The sequence below is a fragment of the Hemitrygon akajei genome, chromosome 9 (genome assembly GCF_048418815.1).
Source record: "Hemitrygon akajei chromosome 9, sHemAka1.3, whole genome shotgun sequence".
Taxonomy (NCBI): domain Eukaryota; kingdom Metazoa; phylum Chordata; class Chondrichthyes; order Myliobatiformes; family Dasyatidae; genus Hemitrygon; species Hemitrygon akajei.
In genome coordinates this window covers 43,346,103-43,370,885 of record NC_133132.1, presented here as the reverse complement: position 1 = coordinate 43,370,885, position 24,783 = coordinate 43,346,103, and the positions used below count along the sequence as shown (strand labels likewise).

General features: G+C 44.6%; 1 protein-coding gene across 4 annotated transcripts in view; it reads left to right on the top strand.

The window, feature by feature from the left end:
* Window positions 1-24,783, top strand: part of atg5 (ATG5 autophagy related 5 homolog (S. cerevisiae)) — a 164,552-nt gene that overhangs the window by 56,556 nt on the left and 83,213 nt on the right. For all 4 annotated transcript variants that reach the window (XM_073055842.1, XM_073055844.1, XM_073055843.1 and 1 more), the window contains one exon: window positions 10,510-10,672. In XM_073055842.1, coding sequence (XP_072911943.1) covers window positions 10,510-10,672 — 163 coding nt within the window. The remainder of the gene's footprint in view (window positions 1-10,509; window positions 10,673-24,783) is intronic.

Below are 24,783 nucleotides of genomic sequence, written 5' to 3'. Positions count from 1 at the left end.
TGCTTATTTTGTAATTTAGCTAGAAATCTGTTAACTTTACAGTGTTTGTTATCTTCAAGTTACTCAGAGATGCTCTTCTGCACTCCACTGGTGTAATACATGGTTATTTGAGTCACTGTCAGCTTGAACCAGTCTGGCCATTCTCCACTGGCCTCTCCCATTAACAAGGAGTTTCCACCCACAGAATTGCCACTTTCAGTCCATGTACAACAGCAAAATGGGTCTCCAGTTCCTGATGTCTTCCCTCTTCCCCTTCTGCCCTTCCTTGTCAGAAACGCTGTCAGCCAGAAGTATAGTGTGATACACTTCCAGCTGGTCTGGCCTCATCCAGTCCAGCGGAGCTGGGTAAATTGCTGCCAGTAATTCTGGAAGTTCCATTTGTGCCATGGGAGTGATGGGAGCCATTCAGCTCCTCCAGGGAAAGTGGCTGATCCAGGCTCTTCTGCTTGCCATCATTTAGTACCTCCTTGTTAGAGTGCAGGAAGCTCTGGGAGACCATGCTGTCTCATAACGACCGACATAAAAGAATCTGCCGATCTTTAGTACGTCTGCCTGTGAGGATCTAACTGTGCCATCCTCTTCCTTAAGGCAGTGAACCCCTGTGAAGCATAAGCATGTCTCATCCTGTTCCACAAAGCGGACCCTGGGCTTCGCAGTATTCAGAGGCAAAGAGTGTGGCTTGCTGGCTCTTCACCTCAGATCCTCTCCTGCATCCACACCTTTCAACTGCAATCATTGTTGTTGCACGTCATTCTATGACTTGTGAAGGGTGCAACCCCCTTCGACTCTGTCTTGCTTTTTGAGGACGAAGAACCTCTTGATGTTCTTTTAGGTTGTTTCCACCAGGGGAAAAAGTGTGCACAACTTTGCCCTCATCTCGATGACTACCTCTGAGTGTGGCTGTATCAGTCAGTTTGTGGATCAATGTATTGAGGTTCTACCCATCCCTGGTGTAGTGGAAGATAGGCCTGACTCCTCTACCACAGAATGTCCCAATAAGTTGGACGTTGCAGTGTATTAAAAAGTGACCACAAATCCATCGGGTATTGGTCAGCATGGAATGTCCTGTAGACGCTGAGGCAAGAACACTCTGGGTTTTATGGGTTTGTTCCCAGAGCAAAAACTCCAAGCCATATGGCCACAAAATTCAAAAAGTTCAAAATTTACATCAAAGTATGTTCATGTTTCCATATTCTACCTTGAGATTCATTTTCTTGCAGGCATTTACAGAAAAAAAGATAACCAGTATAATATTATGAAAAACCATGCATAGACAAAGACTAACACAGAATCAAAGTACAAAAGAAGGAAAACTGCAAATAGTACTGCGAACATGAGTTGTGAAGAGTGAATCTATAGGTCATAGAATCAGTTCAGTGGATTAAGTTACCCATTTCTGCTCGGGAGCCTGATACTTGTAGGTTAATAACTGTCCCTGAACCCAGTCAGTGGGATCTAAGGCCTCTGTACCTCCTGCCCGATGGTAGTAGTGAGAAGAGGGCAATATGCCTCATTGCTGTATCAGACCAGCAAGCACCAAGATCTCGCTTGGATGGTGGTGAGAGGTGCCGCCCTAGAGTGAGCTTTTGTCTACAAATGTGTGCTGCCAACAGGATGGCTGCGGTGAGGAAGACTCTCTGCAGACTGGATTTGCTAAGAGGATTCGTGGCTCTTTGTCTCAGTTCATCCCCAGTAGCTGCGTAACAGAGGAAACTCTGATCTTTTGCGTTTTCCCAGGAACAGACATCAAGATGTCAGGTGCTGCTGGAAGGTCATCTACTCAGTGTAGGACACAATTTGATATGCCCAAAACTTGTTGGTGTTCCAGCACAGCAAGTTGTCCATAAGCCAGGGTTTCCCAGCCTGGTGTCCACAGACCCCTCAGTAGGAGTCCATGGCATAAAAATGGTTGGGAACCCCAGCTGTAAGTGAATGATGCTGACCAGCATAGTCCAGGCTGCATGGGTATGTGTTGAAGAATGCACTGAAACTTGTTACAGCGGGTGTAAAGTCTCTGTTGGGAAGGGTCACATTCTAGAGTCCTTCGATAATAAAAGCGTATCGCCTCAGAGCCAAGTGAGGGGCAAAGGTGCTATATTTATTTAACGTCTCTTTTCTCTCTAAAGTTTATACTACTGGATGTACTGATCATGAATGTGAAGGTTTTTTTTTGAACTGCTTCTTTGTATATTTTTTATCAAGAATAAAGTCTAGTTTTGAAATTAAAAGAGAAAGCTTTGTGTAGCTCTAGAGTCAGCTGCTCAGCTTTTAATTGAAACTGCCTGAAGAAAATGAATTTGAGGATTTGGTGTTTCATCTACCACCAAAATACGTCTCTGGCAGATGCCATCTGCCTAATCCTATGCTCAACTCTGGAGCTTTTGGACAGTAAAGGGCAGTATATTTCATTATTGCTCATTGACTACAGCTCAGTGCACTGTTATATCAATTGATTGGACAGTATGCAAGATAGGTTCTTCACTGCACCTCTGTGCCTGTGACAATAATTTACCAATACGTGTAGAAAAGAAAATTTTGGGTTCTAGTAATTTACAAGTGATGCACTTGATTGTTGCAAGTGTGGTAATGGCATTCCCCAACATTTGGACATGACATAAAATTCACTCTGTTCACTCGTGACTGCACAGCCAAACACCCAAGTAATCAAGTTCTCAAGTTCGCCGATGATATCACAGGCACGACAGTGGTAGAGCTCGTCACCAACAACGATGAGGTAGCCTACAGAGACGGGGAGGAAGAGCTCAAGGCCAGGTACCAGGCAAATAACCTCTTCCTCAGTGTCAACAAGATATCGATGGTCAGTGACTTCAGGAGAACTCACACCACTCTTTACATCGGCAGCACTGCAGTGGAAACTTGAGCAGTTTCAAACTCCTGGGAGTGCTCATTGCGCACAACCTCTCATAGTCTCAGAACATCCTACACAATCAAGAAAGATCACCAATGTCTCGACTTTCTGAATAGAATGCACATCAATACTTGGGTCATTCTACTGATGCGCAGTAGAAAGCTTCCCAGCGTGCTGCATCACTGCATTGTGGTGGATAGGAAGTCTCTAAGTAGTTGTCAAAACTGTCCAAAGCATTACCAGCACCAGGCTACCAGCCATCAAGGACATGCATATATACAGAAAGGTGACCGAGAAAGAACAGCAATATCATGAAGGATCCTGCCCACCCTGCTCATGAAATAACAGATGCTGCCTTTCTGACGTATCACCTTTTCAAGGTGTCCTCGATGTTGGGGAGGCTCGAGCCCAGGATGGGCTGGCTGAGTTTACAATTTTCTGCAGCCTTTTACAATCCTGTGCAGTGGCCTCTCCATACCAGACAGTGATGTAAGCAGTTAGAATGCACTTCGTGGTATATCTTTAGAATTTTGCAAGAGTCTTTGACATACCATGTCTCCTCAAAAACCCGATGAAATATAACTGCTTTTGTGCCACCTTTGTAATTACATCAGTGTATTGGCCCCAGGATAGATATTCAGAGATGTTGACACCCAGGAACGTGGAACTGCTCACCCTTTCCACTGTTGAACCCTTGATGAGGACTGGGGTGTGTTCCCTCGACTTCCCCTTTCTGAAGTCTACAGTCAATTCCTTAGTCTTATTGATGTTGAGTGAAGGTTACTGATGCAACACCACTCGACCAGCGGACCTATCTTGCTCCTGTACACCACACCACCTCGTCACCATCTGAAGTTCTGTCAGTGATAGTTGTGTCATTGACAAATTTGTAGATGGTGTTTGAGCTGAGCCTAGCCGCACAATCGTGTATATGGAGAGAGTAGAGCAGTGGGATATACACGCTTCCTTGAGGTGCACCAGTGTTGATTGCCAGTGAGTGGAGAGCCAGCAAAATTGTATCCACTGTAGACCTATTGTGGCAATAGGGGAATTGTAGTGGGTCCAGGTCCTTGCTTAGGAGGAGTTGATTCTGGCCATGACCAATCTCTGAAAGCACTTCGTCACAGTAGATGTGAGTGCAACTGGGCGATAGTCATTGAGGCAGCTCTATGCTCTTCTTGGCCACTGGTATGATTGTCGCCCTTTTGAAGCAGGTGAGAACCTTTGACTGCAGCATTGAAAGATTGAAGATGTTCTTGAGCACTCTTGCCAGTTGGGTTCACAGGTTTTTGGTGCCCTATGAGGTATGTCATCAGGGTGTACAAGGGTTCTGACGTTGAAAGATGTTCTGATGTTGGCCTCCAAAACAGATCACAGAGTCACCAGATGCTGCAGGAATTCAGAGGTGTAGTTTTATTCTCCCTTTCAAAGCATGAATAAAAGGGGTTGAGTTCATCTGGGACTGAAGTATCACAGCGATGTTAGATTTCACCTTGTAGGAAATATTGGCCTGCAGATCATGCCAGAGCTGACATACATCTGATTCCATCTCTAACTTCAATCAGAGTTATTTTTTCATTCTTCAAATAGCTGTCTGTAGGTCGTACCTGGACTTGTTTTATAAGTTTTGGATCACCTGATGTGAATGCCACAGACCTGGCTCTCAGCAGTCGACAAATCTCTTAGTCCATCCATGTCTCTTAAGTTTGGGCATGTCTAGTATGGTCTGAAAGGGATACATTCAACCAATCTCTTGATGAGGAGATCTTGATGAAGCTGATGCAACTGTTCATTCAGATTCGAAAATGAATCCTGAATATTGTCCAGTCACCCAACTCAAGCTGTCCTGAAAGTACTCCTCCACCTTCCCTGACCATACCTTCCTGATCCTCAGCATTAGTGCTGCAGTCTTTAGTCTCTGTCTATACGCTGGGAGTAAAAGTACAACCAAGCGATTGACTTTCCAAAGTGTGAACATGGGATGGCACAGCAAGCATTCTCTATGTGACCATACATTCTCTACGTATAATAGTGATCAAGTTTGTTGGATCTTCTCATTCCATAGGTGATATGCTGCTGATAGTTGTACAGAGACTTCTTTAAGCTGGTCAGGTTGAAATCCCCCACAGTGATAGGGAAGGCATCAGGGTGAGCTGTTTCGTGACTGCTGGTTACGGTGCTCGGCTCCTCCATCACCTATTTGATGTTGGCCTGAGGTAGAATGTACACCACTACCAGGATGATGGCGGAAAACTCCTTTGGCAGATGTCACGGACGACATTTGGCCACTAGATGTTCCAGGTCAGGTGAGCAGGACAGAGACAGAATCACCTCACTTGTGCACTGCGATGAGTTGATCTTAAAGCATACTCCACCTCCTCTACCTTTAAAAGACACAATACTTTGTGTGTCTTTGCAAAGAAGGATGAAGCCATTGGGCTCCAGTGCTGCATCCAAAATGGCGGAGGTTAGCCATGTTTCCATGAAGCAAAGTTTACAGTAGTCCCTGATGTCCTTCTGGTACTGCAATTTTGTTCTGAGGTCTTCAGTTTTATTTTCCAGAGACTGTACACTGGCCAGCAGGATAGTTGGGAGTGGGGATCGAAGTCAATTTTACCTGTAAACCAGTGCGCCATGCCCGCTTCCATTATCTGAAATGGAAACCACACTCACGACCTGAGTCTGCAGTCTGGGATCCAGCAATTTTTGAGTATTGGTAATTTTTTAAAATGTCCTAAAATGATATTGCTTACTAAAGTCCCCATGGCTGTGACTGTGCATTTCAGCTATAGTAGTTCTAAATTGGAATATTTGATGATTCCCATTGGAGCTGCACAAAAAGCATCACCACTTATCAGTGTTATTCCTTGTCAGTCACCTTATGTACAAACACTCCTGTACCTAGCATTACTATATGTACATATAGTCAATTTATGCATATAAGCTATCTGAAAATGACATTAAACAATCTTGAATATTGAAATCTTCTGCCTTCTTTCACAACTGTAAATGTTAAACTTTAATGAATACAGTTGGCCCTCCTTATCCGCGAGGGATTGGTTCTGGGACCCCTCGCGTATACCAAAAAACGCAGATGCTCAAGTCCCTTATTTAACCTGTCTCAGTGCGGTGGACATTAGGACCCAATCCGCAGTGTTTCTTTTCACGAAAGTAATCACGATCACAATTGAAAATAAAGTGGAAATAATAAAGTGATCAGAAAGAGGTGAAACGCCATCGGTCATTGTAAAAGCATTAGGCTACGTTGGTCAACGATTGGAACAATTTTAAAGGATAAAGTGAGAAAGGCTCTGACCCAATGAAAGCTACAATTATTACTAAGCAACACAGTGGTTTAATTATTGGGTTTTGGGGTTTTGAGTTTTTGATCCTCCACATCAACCCGGCACAGTGGAGAGCACACTCAAGAGCAGTCTGTTACTGGATCGAACTCGGGATCTTCCGTTCCCGAGCCTGGCGCTGAAGCATACGTTCTTAAGTGTTTTATATGCATAGAAAGATAAAATACATACTATATGCTAAGACAAACGTTTGACTAACTGACGCTAAATAATACCGGATGTACCTGTTCCGACTTACTTAGTAAGAGAACTTCTGATTTTTTTCAATCCTGATCCATGATAACCAGCGCACATCCTCCCGTATACTTCAAATCATCTCTCAATTACATATAATACCTAATATAATGTAAATGCTATGTACAATAGTTGTTATACTGCATTGTTTAGGGAATAATGAGAAGAAAAAAAGTCTGTACATGCTTGAACAACAAGTGCTGAAAGAGCACTTCAGGGTTTTCTCGATTTGCGGTTGGTTGAATTCGCAGATGCAGAACTCACAGATAAGGGCAGACTGTATTTGGATTAACATTGCAGCCTACTCAAAGACTGCATTAGGGTAGGATATTTCCTGGAGTATTATTGAGTACACAAGTTCAGAAGGTAATGGGAGGTTTTGGCAAAAAATTATGAAAGGTGGAGGCCCTCCATTGGTTGAGGTCGACCATGGATGGTGTGTCCTAACTGCTTACGTGATACAAAAGCCAGGTAAGTCAGGTCAGTACGATATGGAGAGCAAGCTGGTAACCATGCAGCAGGCTCCCATTTCCATGCAGCTGATGAATCCAGAGGAATGAGCAGAGACCGATACAGTTTGGCACCAGCGGCATTACAGTAGTTGCAGGTGAGCATTGAATTCAATGTAAGACTACCTGAGGGACTTCAGCTCCGGGCTTTTCCTCTGGGTTTACTTCTTCAGCTTTCCCCATGAATGGGTATAGCTGTAAGGCAGCAGAGATTTGAGATCAAAGTTTGCCTTTCACTGTAAGACATAGGAACAGAATTAGGCCATCCAGTCCCTCAAGTCTGCTCTGCCATTTCATCATGGCTGATCCATTTCCCTCTCATCCCCATAACCTTGCACACCCTGACAAATCAAACCTGACAACCTCCGCCAGTGACTTGGCCTCCACAGCCACTTGTCATAATGAATTCCACGGATTCATCACCCTCTGACTAAAGAAATTCCTCCTCATCTCTGTTCTAAATAGGTGTCCCTCTATTTTGAGGCTGTGCCCTCTGTTCCTAGACAACTCTACCAAAGGAAACATCCTCTTCATATCCACTCTACCTAGGCCTTTCAACATTCGATAGGTTTTCAATGAGATCTCCCCCCCCCCCACATTCTTCGAAATTCCAGTGAGTACAGGCCCAGAGCCTTCAATCGCTGCTCGTATGAAAACCCTTTCATTCCTAGAATCATTCTTGTACACCTCCTCTAAACCGTCTCCAATGTCAGCACCTCTTCTTGAATAAGGGGCCCAAAGCTGCTCACAATACTCCAAGTGAGGCCTCACCAAGGCCTTGTACAGCATCGGCATTACTTCCTTGCTTTTATATTCTAGTCCTCTTGAAATGAATGCTAACATTGCATTTGCCTTCCTCACCACTGATTCAGCCTGCAAACTAACCTTTAGGGAATTCTGCACGAGAACTCCCAAATCCCTTTGTACCTCAGATTTTTGAGATTTCTGCTCATTTAGACAATAGTCTATGCTTTTATTCCTTCTGACCACAGTGCATGACCGTACACTTCACAACACTATTCCTTCTTCCAACTCTTTGCGTATACTCCTAATCCTAAGTTTGCAGTCTCTCTGCTTGTTCAACATCATCTGCCCCCCACCTATTTTTGTATTGCCTGCAAACTTGGACACATCCAAGTTGTTGACATACAATACAAAACAAAGCATTCCCAACAGATCACTTTGGACCACCATTAGATAGCCTATCTAAAAAGAATCCCTTTATTCCCACTCTTTGCCTCCTGAGAATCATCAATCCTCTGTCCATTCTTCCTGTAATACCCTGGGCTCTCATCTTGTTTATCAGCCTTGTGTGTCGCACCTTGTCAAAGGCCTTCTGAAAATCCAATTACACAGCATCTACCAATTCTCCTTTGTCTATCCTGTTTGTTATTTCTTCAAAGAATTCCAACAAATTTGTCAGGCAAGATTTTCCCTTAATGGTCACATGAAACCGCATCCTTAACAATCGACTCCAACATCTTCCCAACCACTGAGGTCAGGCTAAGTGGTCTATAATTTCTTCTACTTCCCTCGCTTCTTGAAAACCAGAGCGACTTTTGTAATTTTCCAGTCCTCCGGAACCATGCCAGACTATATTGATTCTTGAAAGATCATTAGTAATGCCTCACTCAGCAGTTTCTTCAGCAAACCTTCTCCCAGTTGAGCTGCCAGCCATGGCTGACGAGCTCTATTTGCTTGAAGCGATTGGTAAAGCACCAGTAGCCCACTTTTGCCCCTTCTCCTGTTAGTAGAAGCTGTTCCGTCAGCTAAGCTAGATGTGAATGCCAGGGCCTGGTACTTAGTTGTTAAAGGTTATTTGAGATGCATGCTATTGGGAATTAATAAGTAATAAGAGCTTATCCCCACTAAACCCCCAACTATAATAACCAGCAGGTGAAGAAAAGGCCCAACCTCCTTTCTGTCTGTAGTTTGGATGAGTTCCCTGAACATGGCTTCCATAACTAAAGCCTGGGGCTCAGTTTAATGTACTGTTCATTCTCTGGAGATTGTGTGGCAATCACAAATTTGGGCCAGTTCCCTTCAGACTGCTCCCTATAGTGTTATGACCTTAATCAGGAATGGAAATAACTGGATTACTCTGCATGATCTAATATAGATTTGTTGGTGGGTGATTTGTGGTAACGGTTATCAGAAAACAATAGTGAGCCGATTGGAGCCAGGTGGTGTGAAGAAAGGAGGGGGGAATATTGAGACAGTCTCCTATTGGTTCTCTCAGGTTCTCTTTCCTTTTGTTCACTTTCCCATTTCCGTCTGGCCATCACCCATACCTGTACCCCTGGGTTTTGTCTCTACTGGCCTGTCCTACCCTCCATATATCCTTCGGCATCTGGTTCCACTTACCACCTTTTAGTCTCTTTCTATCATTCCCTTCTACTCTGCCCACCTGCCTCCATCTTCCCATTTGTTTTTCCTTGCCTGTTTCTCACCTGTCTCTCTCCTAATTAACTCCTTTCTCATCTGACTGCTTGTCATTACTAGGTTTCACTGTCACCTCAAACTCCTGCCTCATCCCTCCCTCTGGCAGCCTCCTGTTTGCTATCTTCTCTCACCACTTTCTCCCGATGCAGGATTACAGCCAGTAACATCGACGATTCCTTTTTCTCCACAGATGTCAGCAGTATGTTTTATTTTTGTTCTAGATTTCAGCTTCTGTTGTCTATTGGGTCTCTGAGGATTGTGGAGCTTTAAACCTTTAGGGGCACTTAAACAAAATGAAAATATTAAGTTAAATTAGTAAATCTTTAGAAATATTGAAGACAAAGCACTTTGCATTTAAAATATTGATGTTATTTGATTTTTGACACTGCACTTAAAACCATGACTTATTGTTAGTAACTTCAATCTCTTAACACCCTCAGTGAAAAACTTTGAGGTTTTGTTTACTCTTAAACTTTGTGATATATTCTAAGTAGTAATAAAAATGGATATCAGAAGAGATAACCATAGACAAGCTTTGAAATAATTAGAGCTTAATTTCTGTTTTTTAATGAAGTAATTATTAATTTGTCTATTAAGCATTAGCAGAATGGGCTATTCAACCTTCAGCTTGGTGCAATTTAATCCTGTCTTCCTATGTGCATTTACTCATTTCCAGTAATGGTTGCTGAAGGACAATTAATTGTCTTCCCTGTGTTCCCTTCTACATTCCAGCCTTGTCTAAAACATGGTCCTATGTGAAATAGTGACCAAATGTTGAAACTGGGAGTTATGAGCATTTTGCCTGATTACTGGATGAATTTATTGAGACCTTGGGGGCAAGTGCAATAATTGTATGGAAGATCCTTTAAATCAAGTGTTTCCAATCTGGGGTCCATGGCATAAAGGCTGGGAAGCCTTGATTTAAATGATCAGTTGTGCAGTATTTTATAATACTCTATTTTTTTGAATGTGTTCTTAAACCACTTATGAACAATTTGCAGTTCTGTTATTTGATTGTGGCAGTGTAAGTTGCAAAATACATTTGTATGTAGTTTTTACAGTAGAGTACAATGGTGTGCTTATTTTTCCCCAGAATTTTCCTGAAATGGAATTACTTCATTGCCTCACAAAAGATGCTGTTGAAGCTCATTTTATGTCCTGCATTAAAGAAGCTGATGCCTTAAAGCACAAAAGTCAAGTAATCAATGAAATGCAGAAAAAGGATCATAAGCAGCTTTGGATGGGCTTACAAAATGGTACGTTACTTTGTCACCTCTTCTTATTGTTTGTTTTGCTGACTGTTGCAGATGTTCTTGTCTTCCTGTGTTGGATTAATAACTGGAAAATCATTGCAGAATTACATTTCCCATTTCCAAATTTGTTGTTTTCCTGAACAATTGTTTACTATTTTTAACCAAGGACTCAAAACAATAGTGTAAATTTCTATATAATTGGTGGGAAAAGTTTCCTCCAGGATATTGAGGACAAATACTACCATTCAAGTCTATTTCCTATATCTTCAATCTGAGATTTTTTTTTGAACTTTGAAACACACTTGTTCAATAGGCAATTTTAAAATACTTTTAAGGAGTTAATTGATCAAGCCTATACTTAAATACCTGCATTATACACTTGCAGTGCAATTACTTCAGCAATAAACTGTTTTAGACTCAAGAGCACTTCAAGGGTGCTATTAAACAACTGAAATTGCATTGGTTGGTTAGTGAAGGTAACCTTCCTGAGAACTTAGAAAACAACAAGAATCAGGAAGCTGAAGATCTTGTATCTTGGGGCAATGCATATTTGTATCAAAGACCTGATAGAGTCCACACTCTATTAACATGCACCTGCCCCAGCTTGCTTCATTATTTCACTGAGGGTTTTAGTTGTGTATCAGCTTAATATTGCTTCATAATATTTTCTGTTCAGAATATGTCTAACTGACATAGCATTCATTATCAACAAGAGAAAATCTGCAGATGTTGGAAATCCAAGCAACACACACAAAATTCTGGAGGAATACAGCAGGCCAGGCAGCATCTATAGAAAAAGCCGTCGATGTTTCGGGGGGGAGGGGGCTAGGTGGATGCACACCTTGCCCAAGGGTGACCCGCAGGCTCGCAGAGGGAAGGAGTGCCTTACACATCCTTAGGGTGACACGTACCTCCACCTTACCACCCAAGTCATTATTAGAAATATGTAAATTATTTCAGATTACATTTTGACTACAGGTCATACTGATAATTGAAGAATGTGCAGCTTCTGAATATGTAGGGATTTATGGTTGTTGAAGACTGTTGTAACCTTGTGTAAGAAAATACTTTGTCCAGGTTGTAGCTGATAGTAAAAGCTAATTTATTAGGGCCAGCATGGTGTTATGTTATCACAAACAAGATAAAATCTGCAGGTACCTTGAGAGTAAGTTTGCTCTTCTTCAACCCCCACACTAATCTTAGTGTTATTATATTTCTAATCTATCTCTTGGAGGCTTCATCTCTATGTTGGATATCAATGGGTGTGTGCTGCTGTGATATCTAATGCAGTACATCTTCAATGATGAAAGAATAAAAATTCAGTGACAAACAAGAGAAAATTCAATGGATTGTTCTTTCCAAAGTTTCTTTGCTTTATGCAGAAATGCAGCATTATATGTTGAATCTATTATTGTTTACATCGACCAAAACTGATATGAAAGTAAAGGCGTGTGCATTAACAACTCAAATCTTGCACTGGTTAGAAATGTACCAAATAAATATGTAAATTTTAAAGCAAAATAAGAGAGCCACAGCCTTCTGCAAATAAGAATGTTACCTTGCTTTTCAGAAAAATAAGTCATTGAAAAAAAGAAATAAAAGCTGCTTCTGAAACTGATAAAAACTCTTTTAGAATATGTAGCATCTTTCATTGCTTTTTATAGGGGTTTTGCATAGGTTTTTGAAGATATCTAACTTGTGAAACAGTACATACAACCACAAAAGAAAAGAAAGTACCATTTAGGTCCGTGGACTCTCAGAACATGGTACATCTGCGAACATCGTCTGGTGTTTAAACGAGAAGCAAAACTAATTCTGACAGTTAGTCAAAAATGCAGTATGTTCAAAAGGGCGTGTACAGGAATGAACCAGCTTTTTGTTTTTAACATTTTTTGCTTAACTGACATTCTGTTAAACTGAATGATATTTAGTTAACATTTGACATTTTACCCTTTAGTCACCAAACCACCTGTTGCAAGTCTGTGATTGATGTATGAGTTCTCAGACCTAATTGGTGCATTGCAAATGAGCTTAGATAATAAGGGGTGTTTGTCTTTTTGTTAGTCAGGTAGATACATCGGCGCTAAACCCAGTTGTTTGATTCTGTGATAATAACTGTCCAGCACTTACCACATTAGCTAGGTTTTCTTTTCCTTTTTCTCTTCAACTAAAGAATATTGAGACCACATAAACTTTTTCAGACTATAATGAACTTTATCTACTTGTTTTATCTTCTGCAACTTCCTGATAAAGTGGCTCGGTGGTACAAAGATGTAACGAAACACAAAATTTTATCTTGTGGGAATCAAGGAATTTCCCTACTCTCATTTTTTCCATTAACTCGCACTAAAAATTTGATTTAATGTTGATTTGCTTCGCAAACTTATACAATTTAAGTACAATAATTCATTTCTATTCATTGTTTTGTGATGGAGATGCTGCTGGTAGGCCATTCGTAATTGCCCTCGAATGAACCACCTTCAGGAGCTGCTGCATCTTTTCAGTGGATACAGTGTTTTTGGGTAGGAAGTTACAAGCGTTTTAGTCCCAGTGATCATGTAGGAATGATAACTATTTCAAGAGCAAGGTGCTTTACAATTTGGAAGATAACCTGGTGGTGGTGTTCCCATCAACCTGCTACCATTGTCTCTAGTGGTAGAGGTCACAACATTGAAGTGGGCAGTGGGTGTCCTTTTTGTAGATAATGCACATTGCAGTTGTGTTGCACTGGTGTTGAAGCTGCTTGATTAGATTTGTTAAAAGGTGTCAATTAAGTCCACTGCTCTATCCTGAATGGTACTTTTCTGCACAAGGGATGCATTTATCCAGACAAATACTCCATCACACCCTTACCTCTTGAATAGTATAAGGACTTTGGAGTGAGAATTGAATTAAGCACCGCTGGATACCAAGAGTAGCCACGATATTTACGTGGTAGGTAGGGTTGAGTTTTATCTCAGTATTAATTCCCAGGATGACGATGGATTCAAGATGGTAATGACATTGGATATTGGGAATAGATGTTGAGAATTCCTTTTTTCGAGGTGGTCTTTGTAATCTTGTAGTATGTATGTTACTTGCTGCTTTTCAGCTTCTTCCTGAATATTGCCAAGTGTCTTGCTGTGGCATTGGTTGAGGTATCGCAAGTGGAATCAAACATAGTGTGATCGTCAGTAAATTCCTGCTTATCATAGGAACAATGTCAGTGAGTTGAAGATGGTTGTTCCTTGGGCAAAATCCTATAGCAATGTCCAAAATCCAAATGATTGACATTCAACAAAATACAACAGTGTTGTTTTGTGTAAGGCGAGGCTCTAACCACTTGAGTAATTCTCCCTTAATGCGTGTTGGCTTCAGTTTCACCAGGGCAACTTGAATCTACACTAAGCCAAAAATTGCCTTGGTGCTAAAAAGCATTTATCGTACCATCTCATGTCCACACTTTGGCAAGTTTGATCACCTGGCTGTACTTCTACTCCTAGGCAGAAACTGAAGACTACAGCACCAGTGGCGAGGATGTGAAGGTTTGGCCAAAGGAGATGGAGGAGCATTTACAAGACTGTTTTGAATCGGTGTTTTGGACCACATTCCGGGATTCATCTTTGGAACTGAATGAATATGCCATGGCTTTCATTGACTTCATCAAGACTGGTGTGCCTTTGAAAGCATCTTAAGTTATCCTTAAGCCATTGCTCATTGCAGTGCGCCTAACACCGCAACAGGTCTACAGCAGACACGGTCTCCCTGATTCTCCACTCTGCTTTGGAGCACCTAGACAACAACAAATCATACATAAAGCTACTGTTTATTGATTACAGTTCTGTGTTCAGCACTGTCATCCCCTCAGTACTAATCAACAAGCTTCAAAACCTGGGTCTGTCTCATCAGGAGACCACAGTCAGTAATGATTGGTGATAGCATCACCTCCTCACTGAAGATCATCACAGGCACAGCTCAGAGATGTGCATTTAGCCTACTGCTGTACTCTCTCTACACATGTGACTGTGTAGTTAAGCACGGCTCAAATGCTATTTATGTATTTGCAGATGGCTCTACTGTTGGTAAATCTCAGATGGCAAAGAGGAGTCATAAAGGAGTGAGAGGAAGTGGTGTTGCAACAACAACCTTGCACTCAACGTCAGCAAACCCGGGAAATTGATTATGTATTTCAGCACGACAGGAAATCAGGAGAAAACAAGCTAGTCCTCATTGAGAGGTCAACTGTGGAAAGGGGTCAGCTTTAAGTGTTAACATCTCCAGGGACCTGCAGTCATGAAAATACACCAGTTCTCTATTTCGTAAGGAGTTTTGGGATTTGTATGTCACCAAAGGCTCTTAAAATTTTCTGTAGGTGTGCTGTGGAGAGCATGCTGACTGGTTGCATCACAGCCTGGTATGGAGGCTCCAGTGCATAGGATCACGAGAGGCTGCAGCCGCCAACATCACGAGCACAACCTTCCCCACCGCTGATGACATCTCCAAGAGCAGGTGCCTCAAGAAAGCGGCATCCTTCATCTGGGACGCGCTGTCTTGTTCCTACTGTCAAGGAGAACATACAAGAGACCCATACTCAGTGATTTAGAAACAGCTTCCTCCCTTCTGCCATCAAATCTCTGAACAGTCCATGAACAATACCTCATTATTCCTTGTTTTTGCACTATAGCGTGCCTTTGCACTGTACTGCTGCTACAAAAAAACAAATTTCGCGTCATATAAGACAGTAGTAATAAATCTGATTCTGAAATCAGTCACTGATCTCATTCCTGAAATTTATTACTTTGGGACCAAGGCTGTGAGGAGGATTGGAAAGCAGTTGCTTTATCTTGTACTCACATCTGTTCCTTAATATATGGAGTGACTGAGAGCTGGTTTTGTGCTAGTGAGAATGTTCAGAGGAGATGGCTTACCAGCTTGGCACGTCTGACTGTACAGAAACACCAGTCCTTAGTGCTCACATGCTGAGTATTTGAACCACTTTCTTATATTAATTGTTTACTTATTCACTGCCAACTAGATGTGACAGGATTTCAGTTTTAATCTGATTTGTCGGTTGTGCATTGCTTTCCTTTGTTTTGTCACTTGCAATCTTTGCTGTTCAACAAGTATTGCAGCTTATTGTGCATTTTTCTCCTGCTGTTCGTGTAGTGCTCTTCTGTGTGCTTCATTGAATCAGAGTTAATGCCCAGGCTTGATTGTAATGATGAGGTGAGGGATATGCAAGTTTAGAAAAATGAGCGGTTGTCTGATTGAACATTAGATCCCAGGTGGGTATGAAGGTAGCTGTTCAGATGTTTCCACAAGTGGGAGAATCTTTCATGAGACATTGTAGCGATGTGCTACACACAGCGCTGAAATAACACGCAGTCGGTAAGTCGTTTCGAGACTAGTTTATTCAAACTTCGCGGCGCTGGCGTTTAATCCCTAGCGCCTGCCCTTTCCGGGCAGAAATGACGTCAGAGGTGCATTACCGAAGTCTCCCCCCCCCCCCCCCCCCCCCGCGCGCTGGCTATTTGTGAGCCGGTTCGCCTGCGCAGAAAGTGGGTCGCCACATAACCCCCCCCCCCCCCCCCGAACCGGCGATACACCCCCCAATGTCCACAGTCTGGATCAGCCTCTGTTTGGGAGGTCTGCCTCTGTGCCGCGGTGCCTGAAACTCGACCGACTGCGCCAAGTCCACATGGGCTGGTTTGAGTCGGTCCACCGTGAAAACCTCCTCTTTCCCCCCAGTGTCCAGAACGTACGTGGACCTGTTGTTGTTGATCACCTTGAACGGCCCCTCGTACGGCCGCTGTAGCGGTGCCCGGTGTCCGCCCCTTTGTACAAACACAAACTTACAGTTCTGCAGGTCTTTGGGTACATGGGTCAGGGTCTGTCCGTGCTGTAAAGTCGGTACGGGGGCCAGGTTGCCGAGCCTTTCGTGTAGTCTGTCCAGGACTGCTGCGGGTTCTTCCTGTTGCCCCCTTGGGGCTGGTACGAACTCTCCCGGGACGGCCAGGGGTGCGCTGTACACCAACTCGGCCGACGAGGCGTGCAGACCCTCTTTGGGCGCTGTGCGAATTCCAAGCAGGACCCAGGGAAGCTCGTCCACCCAGTTAGGTCCTCTCAGGCGGGCCATGAGAGCCGACTTCAAGTGACGGTGGAAGCGTTCCACTAGTCCGTTCGACTGTGGGTGGTAGGCAGTAGTGTGGTGTAGCTGCGTTCCTAACAGGCTGGCCACAGCCGACCACAGGCTGGAGGTGAACTGGGCGCCTCTGTCGGAGGTAATGTGGGCCGGTACCCCGAAGCGTGCTACCCAGGTTGCAATCAGTGCTCGGGCGCAGGAATCGGCAGATGTGTCGGTGAGCAGGACCGCCTCTGGCCACCTTGTGAACCAGTCTACCATAGTTAGGAGGTACCGCGCTCCTCGGGACATTGGTAGGGGGCCCACGATATCCACATGAATGTGGTCGAACCTCCGGTGGGTGGATTCGAACTGCTGTGGCGGGGCTTTAGTGTGCCGCTGCACCTTGGCTGTTTGGCACTGCATGCACGTTCTGGCCCATTCACTGACCTGCTTGCGAAGTCCGTGCCACGCGAACTTGCTGGAGACCAGCCGGACGGTTGTCCTGATAGATGGGTGCGCCAAACCGTGTATGGAGTCGAAAACTCGCCGCCTCCGGGCTGCCGGGACGATGGGGCGAGGTTGGCCGGTAGCCACGTCGCACAGGAGGGTCCTATCACCTGGACCTACGAGAAAGTCCTGCAGCTGCAAACCGGAGACTGTGGTCCTGTAGCTGGGCATCTCGTCATCTGCCTGCTGCGCCTCCGCCAGTGCTGCATAGTCCACCCCCAGGGACAGGGCCTGGACAGCTGGTCTGGAGAGTGCGCCCGCCACGATGTTGTCCTTTCCCGAGACATGCTGGATGTCCGTCGTGTACTCAGAGATGTAGGACAGATGTCGCTGCTGGCGAGCCGACCAGGGGTCGGACACCTTCGTGAATACGCAGGTCAACGGTTTGTGGTCCGTGAACGCGGTGAACGGCCTGCCTTCTAAGAAGTACTTGAAATGCCGGATTGCCAGATACAGTGCCAACAGCTCCCAGTCAAAAGCACTGTACTTGAGTTTGGGTGGTCGTAGGTGCTTGCTGAAGAACGCCAAGGGTTGCCAGCACCCTTCGATGAGCTGCTCCAGCACCCCACCGACTACTGTGTCGGATGTGTCCACTGTGAGTGCGGTCGGAACGTCCGTTCTGGGGTGCACCAGCATCGCGGCATCTGCTAAGTCTTCCTTGGCTTTAACCAAAGCGGCCGCGGCCTCCTCGTCCCAAGTAATGTCCTTGCCTTTACCCGACATCAGGGTGTACAAAGGGCGCATGATACGGGCTGCTGAGGGGAAGAAACAGTGGTAGAAGTTCACCATACCAATGAACTCCTGTAGGCCTTTGACCGTGTTGGGCCGGGCAAAGTGGTGGATCGCGTCTACCTTGGCGGGCAGAGGTGTTGCCCCGACTTTGGTTATCCTGTGGCCCAGGAAGTCGATGGTATCGAGACCGAACTGGCATTTGGCCGGGTTGATCGTGAGGCCGAAATCACTCAGGCGGGAGTAGAGCTGGCGGAGGTGGGACAGATGCTCCTGGCGACTACTGCTGGCTATAAGGATGTCGTCCAAATAGATAAACGCAAAGTCCAGGACGCTTCCCACCACATCCATTAGCCGCTGGAACGTCTGTGCGGCGTTCTTCAGGCTGAACGGCATTCAGAGGAACTCGAACAGGCCGAATGGGGTGATAAGTGCTGTTTTGGGGATGTTTTCAGGGGTGCACCGGGATTTGATGGTATCTCTGGACGAGGTCTACTTTGGAAAATATTCTTGCCCCGTGCAGGTTTGCTGCAAAATCCTGTATGTGCGGCACGGGGTAGCGGTCTGGAGTTGTAGCCTCGTTCAGTCTGCGGTAGTCGCTGCATGGTCTCCAACCTCCAGCTGCTTTGGGCACCATGTGCAAGGGGGAGGCCCATGGGCTGTCGGACCTCCGTACGATCCCCAATTCCTCCATCCTCTTGAACTCCTCCTTCGCCAGGTGGAGCTTTTCCGGGGGGAGCCTTCGTGCGCGGGCGTGGAAGGGTGGTCCCTTGGTCGGGATGTGGTGCTGAACCCCGTGTCTGGGCATGGCTGCCGTGAACTGTGGTGCCAGAATCGATGGAAAGTCCACCAGGATTCTGGTGAATTCGTTGTCCGACAGCGTGATGGAGTCCAGGTGTGAGGCCGGCAACTTGGCTTCACCCAGGGAGAACGTCTGGAAAGTCTCGGCATGTACCAGTCTTTTCCTTTGCAAGTGGACCAGCAGGTTGTGAGCTCACAAGAAGTCCGCCCCCAGGAATGGTTGGGCCACGGCAGCTAGTGTGAAGTCCCACGTGAACCGGTTGGTGCCGAACTGCAGCTGCACTGTGCGGGTGCCGTAGGTCCGTATCATGCTGCCGTTTGCGGCCCTCAGGGTGGGCCCTGGCTTCCTGTTGCGGGTGTCGTACCCCGTCGGGAGCAGGACGCTGATTTCCGCTCCGGTATCGACCAAGAAGCGGCGTCCCGACTGTTCATCCCAGACGTACAAGAGGCTGTCCTGGTGGCCAGCTGCCATAGTCATTAGTGGCAGCTGGCCCTGGCCCTTGCAGGGCGGGCGACAACAGCAGGCTTTTGTGCCCCACCGCTGGTGGTAGAAACACCACTGTTCACTGGCCTCCTCACTCCTGCCTCTGTGTTGTGTGCGCCCCCCTGCCGGGTCTGGTCTTGTCTGCTGTTGGGCACGTGGCCTGGTAATCTGACTGACAGACGCCACGCTCTCCCTCTTGGCTTTCCACAGCACGTTTGCCCGGGTCGCCACCTTCCGGGGGTCGCTGAAATCTGCGTCGGCCAGCAGCAGATGTATGTCCTCGGGCAGTTGCTCTAGGAACGCTTACTCGAACATGAAGCAGGGCTTGTGTCCGTCAGCCAGGGACAGCATCTCGTTCATCAATGCTGACGGCAGTCTGTCTCCCAAACTGTCCAGGTGAAGCAGGCGGGCACCCCGCTCACACCGTGAAAGGCCAAAGGTCCCAATGAGCAGCGCTTTGAATGCTTCATATTTGCCTTCTTCCGGGGGCGACTGTATGAAATCTGCAACCTGGGCGGCCGTTTCCTGGTCAAGGGCGCTCACCACGTGATAGTAACGCGTGGAATCAGAAGATAATCTGCCGAATCTGGAACTGGGCTTCTGCTTGGCTAAACCACACGCGTGGTTGCAGCGTCCAGAAAGTCGGCAGTTTTAGCAAAACTGCGTGAACAGATGAAGAGTCGGTCATCTTGGGTCCAAATCCCGTTTGGACCGTCGGGGTCACCAATGTAGCGATGTGCTACACACAGCGCTGAAATAACGACACGCAGTCGGTAAGTCGTTTCAAGACTTGTTTATTCAAACTTCGTGGTGCTGGCATTTAATCCCTAGTGCCCACCCTCTCCGGGCGAAAATGACGTCAGAGGTGCATTACCAAAGTCTCCCCCCATGCGCTGGCTATTTGTGAGCTGGTTCACCTGCGCAGAAAGTGGGTTGCCATGACATCATAATTACAGGAAGAGGAAAAGGTTATTTAAAACCTGAGATGAATAGGTATTTCTTGGAAGACACAAAGGTCAGCAGGAATAAGTCACCTCTGCTGTGCCTACCCTGCTCTTCAATATGATCTTTGCTGATCTACCCCAGGCCCAAACTCATCATCTGTACCAATCCCCACTGGCCTCCATTGCAAAAATCCATGTACCTTTTAAATACGTATGGTGATCTTGCCTCTGCTACTTTCTGTGGAGAGAATTCCATAAATTCAATACTCTGAGAAACTTAAATGTAGTGGGGCTTTAAACAAAATTTAAAGCGATGGATAATCTTTTTGTAAGTTCATGGAAATGAGGGCTGTGGGGAACAGGCACAGAAGAACATTTGAGGCTCTGGATATTTCTACTATGATTACCTTGAAGGGCAAGGCAGGCTTGAGAGTTCAGGTGGTTTTCTCCTGTCCTTTCCTTTCCTTGTGTTTTTTGTAATGTGTGTCTAATGGGTGCCCAGGTTTCAGTTGCCAAATCTGTTTTGAGTCTATGTTGTTTAACACAATCGTATGCCTCTATTCAATGGAGGGAATTTTGTCTCCATAAGATCTTTTGGATCGTTAGTGTTGTCGGACAAATACATCATTAGCAGTTGGATTGGTGGGAGCAAGGTCAAGGAGAATTCTCAGTGGTTTTGGTACCCTGGCTATCTGCCACAGGCCAACTTTGCCAGCTATGTCTTTCAGGACTCGGCCAGCTTCAAATGCCGCTTTTAATCTGGGTGTTGCATTGTCCAGGTCCCTCTGCTGGATTGTGGTATATTTGTAGTAACAAAATTGAATAATGGTTTGAGAGATTGATTTAATGGATTATAGATTTTCATTGATTTTCTGGTCAAGCAATTGAATTGCATCCAAAGCAGATAAACATAGTAAGGACCTATTGCTGTTAGCAGTGATCTACGTTTTACAGCTTCAGTATTGATTCAGTCAAAATACAGTTTTGACTGAATCTTGTAGACCTAATCAGCTGACTGAAATTGTTGTTACCTGCATACTTACTGCCTCGGTATCTTGACCTGTTATGTTGAGCACAGCATCTATGACTCCAATAGTTTGACTTGAATCTTCTTTGTAGAACTCTTCAGGAGCAAGGTTCCTGAAAGCTTTGAGAGCTGTCTAAGGTGTTGACTCAAATGTTTCTCAATGACATTGAGACCTTTTTTAAAAAGCTCTTAATTGTGAAGAAACTTTTTAAAATATTGTTTCCAAATCAAGTACTTCTGGATAGTTGTTTTTAATTTAATCAACAACAAAAGGAACATCTCATTTGCTTTCTTTTTAGTAGCCCTGAAATCAGTGGGATTTTGAGTCCTGTGCCTAATTTAATATGAGCAAGAGTGTAGAGGTCTCAGCAAGATAGAATATTGCAGATGGACTCAAGTAGTGAACAAAAATAATGGATTTGACATTCTGAATAGTTTTGTTTAACAGTGCACACTTTCATGGACTTCCACTGAAACTGCAATGTTCAGAGCTGCCAACATTTGCCAATGGGAATCTGACCATAGTTTTAACTGAATGCTGCTGTCTCTGGGCAACAACGAAGATGCAATATGGTTTCTGAAACTGAAGGCAAATGTGGCATTGATATTACATGATGTAGCTCTGAGCTACTGTATCTGAATTCTGATTATCTATTGAACATTAATGCAACTTAATTTTAGTTACATTTTTCATAGTTCACAACAATTTAATTTTGATTTGGTGAATTAGACTGAATGCCTCCATGGCACTAATTTATTTAGCAATTGTTGCCAGTTTTCCTCTTAAAATATAAAATTCTAAAAATTGTTGCACAAAGTATTTATTTTTCATTTAATTCAGAGATATTTTCAAAAAGGAAGTGTTGACATTGGAGAGGGTTCAAAGGAGGTTCATGAAAAAGATTCTGGGATAGAAAGGCTTATATGAGGAACATTTGATGGCATTGGGCCTGTATTCACTGGAATTTAGAAGAATGTAGGGGTATTTTAATGAAACCTGTTGAATGTCGAAAAGACTAGATAGAGTGGATTTGGGAAGGATGTCGCCTGTAGTGAGCAAGACCAGTGGACACAGTCTCAGAGTAGAAGGATGTTCATTTAGAATGGATATGAGGAGGAATTTCCTTAGCCAGGGAATGGTGAATCTGTGGATTTTATTGCTAACATGGCTGTGGTGACCAAGTCATTGACTATTGGCTAGAGATTGATAGATTCTTGGTTAGTCAGGGCATGAAGGGTTATGGGGAAAAGGCCAGAGATTGGGGCTAAGTGGGAAATAGATCAGCCATGATGAAAGGGTGGAGCAGACTTAGTGGGCCAGCTGGCCTAATTTTGCTCCTATATCATATGGTCTTATGGTCTAAGATGAAATGTATCGTTGGCAGGAGCATCAAAGAGACCCTGTGTTGGTAATAAGCTTAGCAAAAATGACATGCACAGAGCATCAAGTAGGGAAGACTTTGTTAAACTATATGTGGTATTGGTGTGGCCATACCTGGAATATTGCTCGAAAGCTGGAGTTCTAGTCCCCTAATTTGAAGCAGATCCAATGTTCACTTGACTGAATGTCTAAACATTGGGGTTGTCTTATGAGGATTGCCTTAGTAGGTTTGGCCAATAAAGTACTTTATTGATCCCGAGTGGGAAATTCTTTTGCCAGCAACATTTTAGACAATAGACAATAGGTGCAGAAGTAGACCATTCGGCCCTTCAAGCCTGCACCGCCATTTTGAGATCATGGCTGATCAATTCCTATCAATACCCGGTTCCTGCCTTGTCCCCATATCCCTTGATTCCCCTATCCATAAGATACCTATCTAGCTCCTTCTTGAAAGCATCCAGAGAATTGGCTTCCACTACCTTCCGAGGCAGTGCATTCCAGACCCCCACAACTCTCTGGGAGAAGAAGTTTTTCCTTAACTCTGTCCTAAATGACCTACCCCTTATTCTCAAACCATGCCCTCTGGTACTGGACTCTCCCACATCTGGAACATATTTCCTGCCTCTATCTTGTCCAATCCCTTAATAATCTTATACGTTTCAATCAGATCCCCTCTCAATCTCCTTAATTCCAGCGTGTACAAGCCCAGTCTCTCTAACCTCTCTGCGTAAGACAGTCCAGACATCCCAGGAATTAACCTCGTGAATCTATGCTGCACTTCCTCTACAGCCAGGATGTCCTTCCTTAACCCTGGAGACCAAAACTGTACACAATACTCCAGGTGTGGTCTCACCAGGGCTCTGTACAAATGCAAGAGGATTTCCTTGCTCTTGTACTCAATTCCCTTTGTAATAAAGGCCAACATTCCATTAGCCTTCTTCACTGCCTGCTGCACTTGCTCATTCACCTTCAGTGACTGATGAACAAGGACTCCGAGATCTCTTTGTATTACTCCCTTACCCAACTCTATACCGTTCAGATAATAATCTGCCTTCCTGTTCTTACTCCCAAAGTGGATAACCTCACACTTATTCACATTAAACGTCATCTGCCAAGTATCTGCCCACTCACCCAGCCTATCCAAGTCACCCTGAATTCTCCTAACATCCTCATCACATGTCACACTGCCACCCAGCTTAGTATCATCAGCAAATTTGCTGATGTTATTTTCTATGCCTTCATCTAAATCGTTAATGTAAATGGTAAACAGCTGTGGTCCCAATACCGAGCCCTGTGGCACCCCACTAGTCACCACCTGCCATGCCGAGAAACACCCATTCACAGCTACCCTTTGCTTTCTATCTGCTAACCAGTTTTCTATCCATGTCAATGCCTTCCCCCCGATGCCCTGAGCTTTGATTTTACCCACCAATCTTCTATGTGGGACCTTATCAAATGCCTTCTGAAAATCGAGGTACACTACATCCACTGGATCTCCCCCGTCTAACTTCCTGGTTACATCCTCGAAATACTCCAGCAGATTAGTCAAGCATGATTTACCCTTGGTAAATCCATGCTGGCTCGGCCCAATCCTATCACTGCTATCTAGATATGCCACTATTTCATCCTTAATAATGGACTCTAGCATCTTTCCCACCACCGATGTCAGGCTGACAGGTCGGTAGTTCTCTGTTTTCTCCCTCCCTCCTTTCTTAAAAAGTGGGATAACATTAGCCATTCTCCAATCCTCAGGAACTGATCCAGAATCTAAGGAACATTGGAAAATGATTACCAATGCATCCGCAATTTCCAGGGCCACCTCCTTTAGTACCCTAGGATGCACTGTCTTCCACTGTCTTTTCTGCTAGGCTATCCGTCCAGTCAACTTTGGCCAGTTCCTCCCTCATGGCTCCATAGTTTCCCCTGTTCATCTGCAACACTGACACCTCCGAGCTGCCCTTATCCTTCTCAAATTGCAGATGAAAGCTTATCATATTGTGATCACTACCTCCTAATGGCTCCTTTACTGCGAGATCGCTTATCAAATCCCGTTCATTACATAACACTAAATCCAGAATAGTCTTGAATTAATTTTAATAATTAATTAAAACTTGTAATAATTTTAAAACTTAACTAAT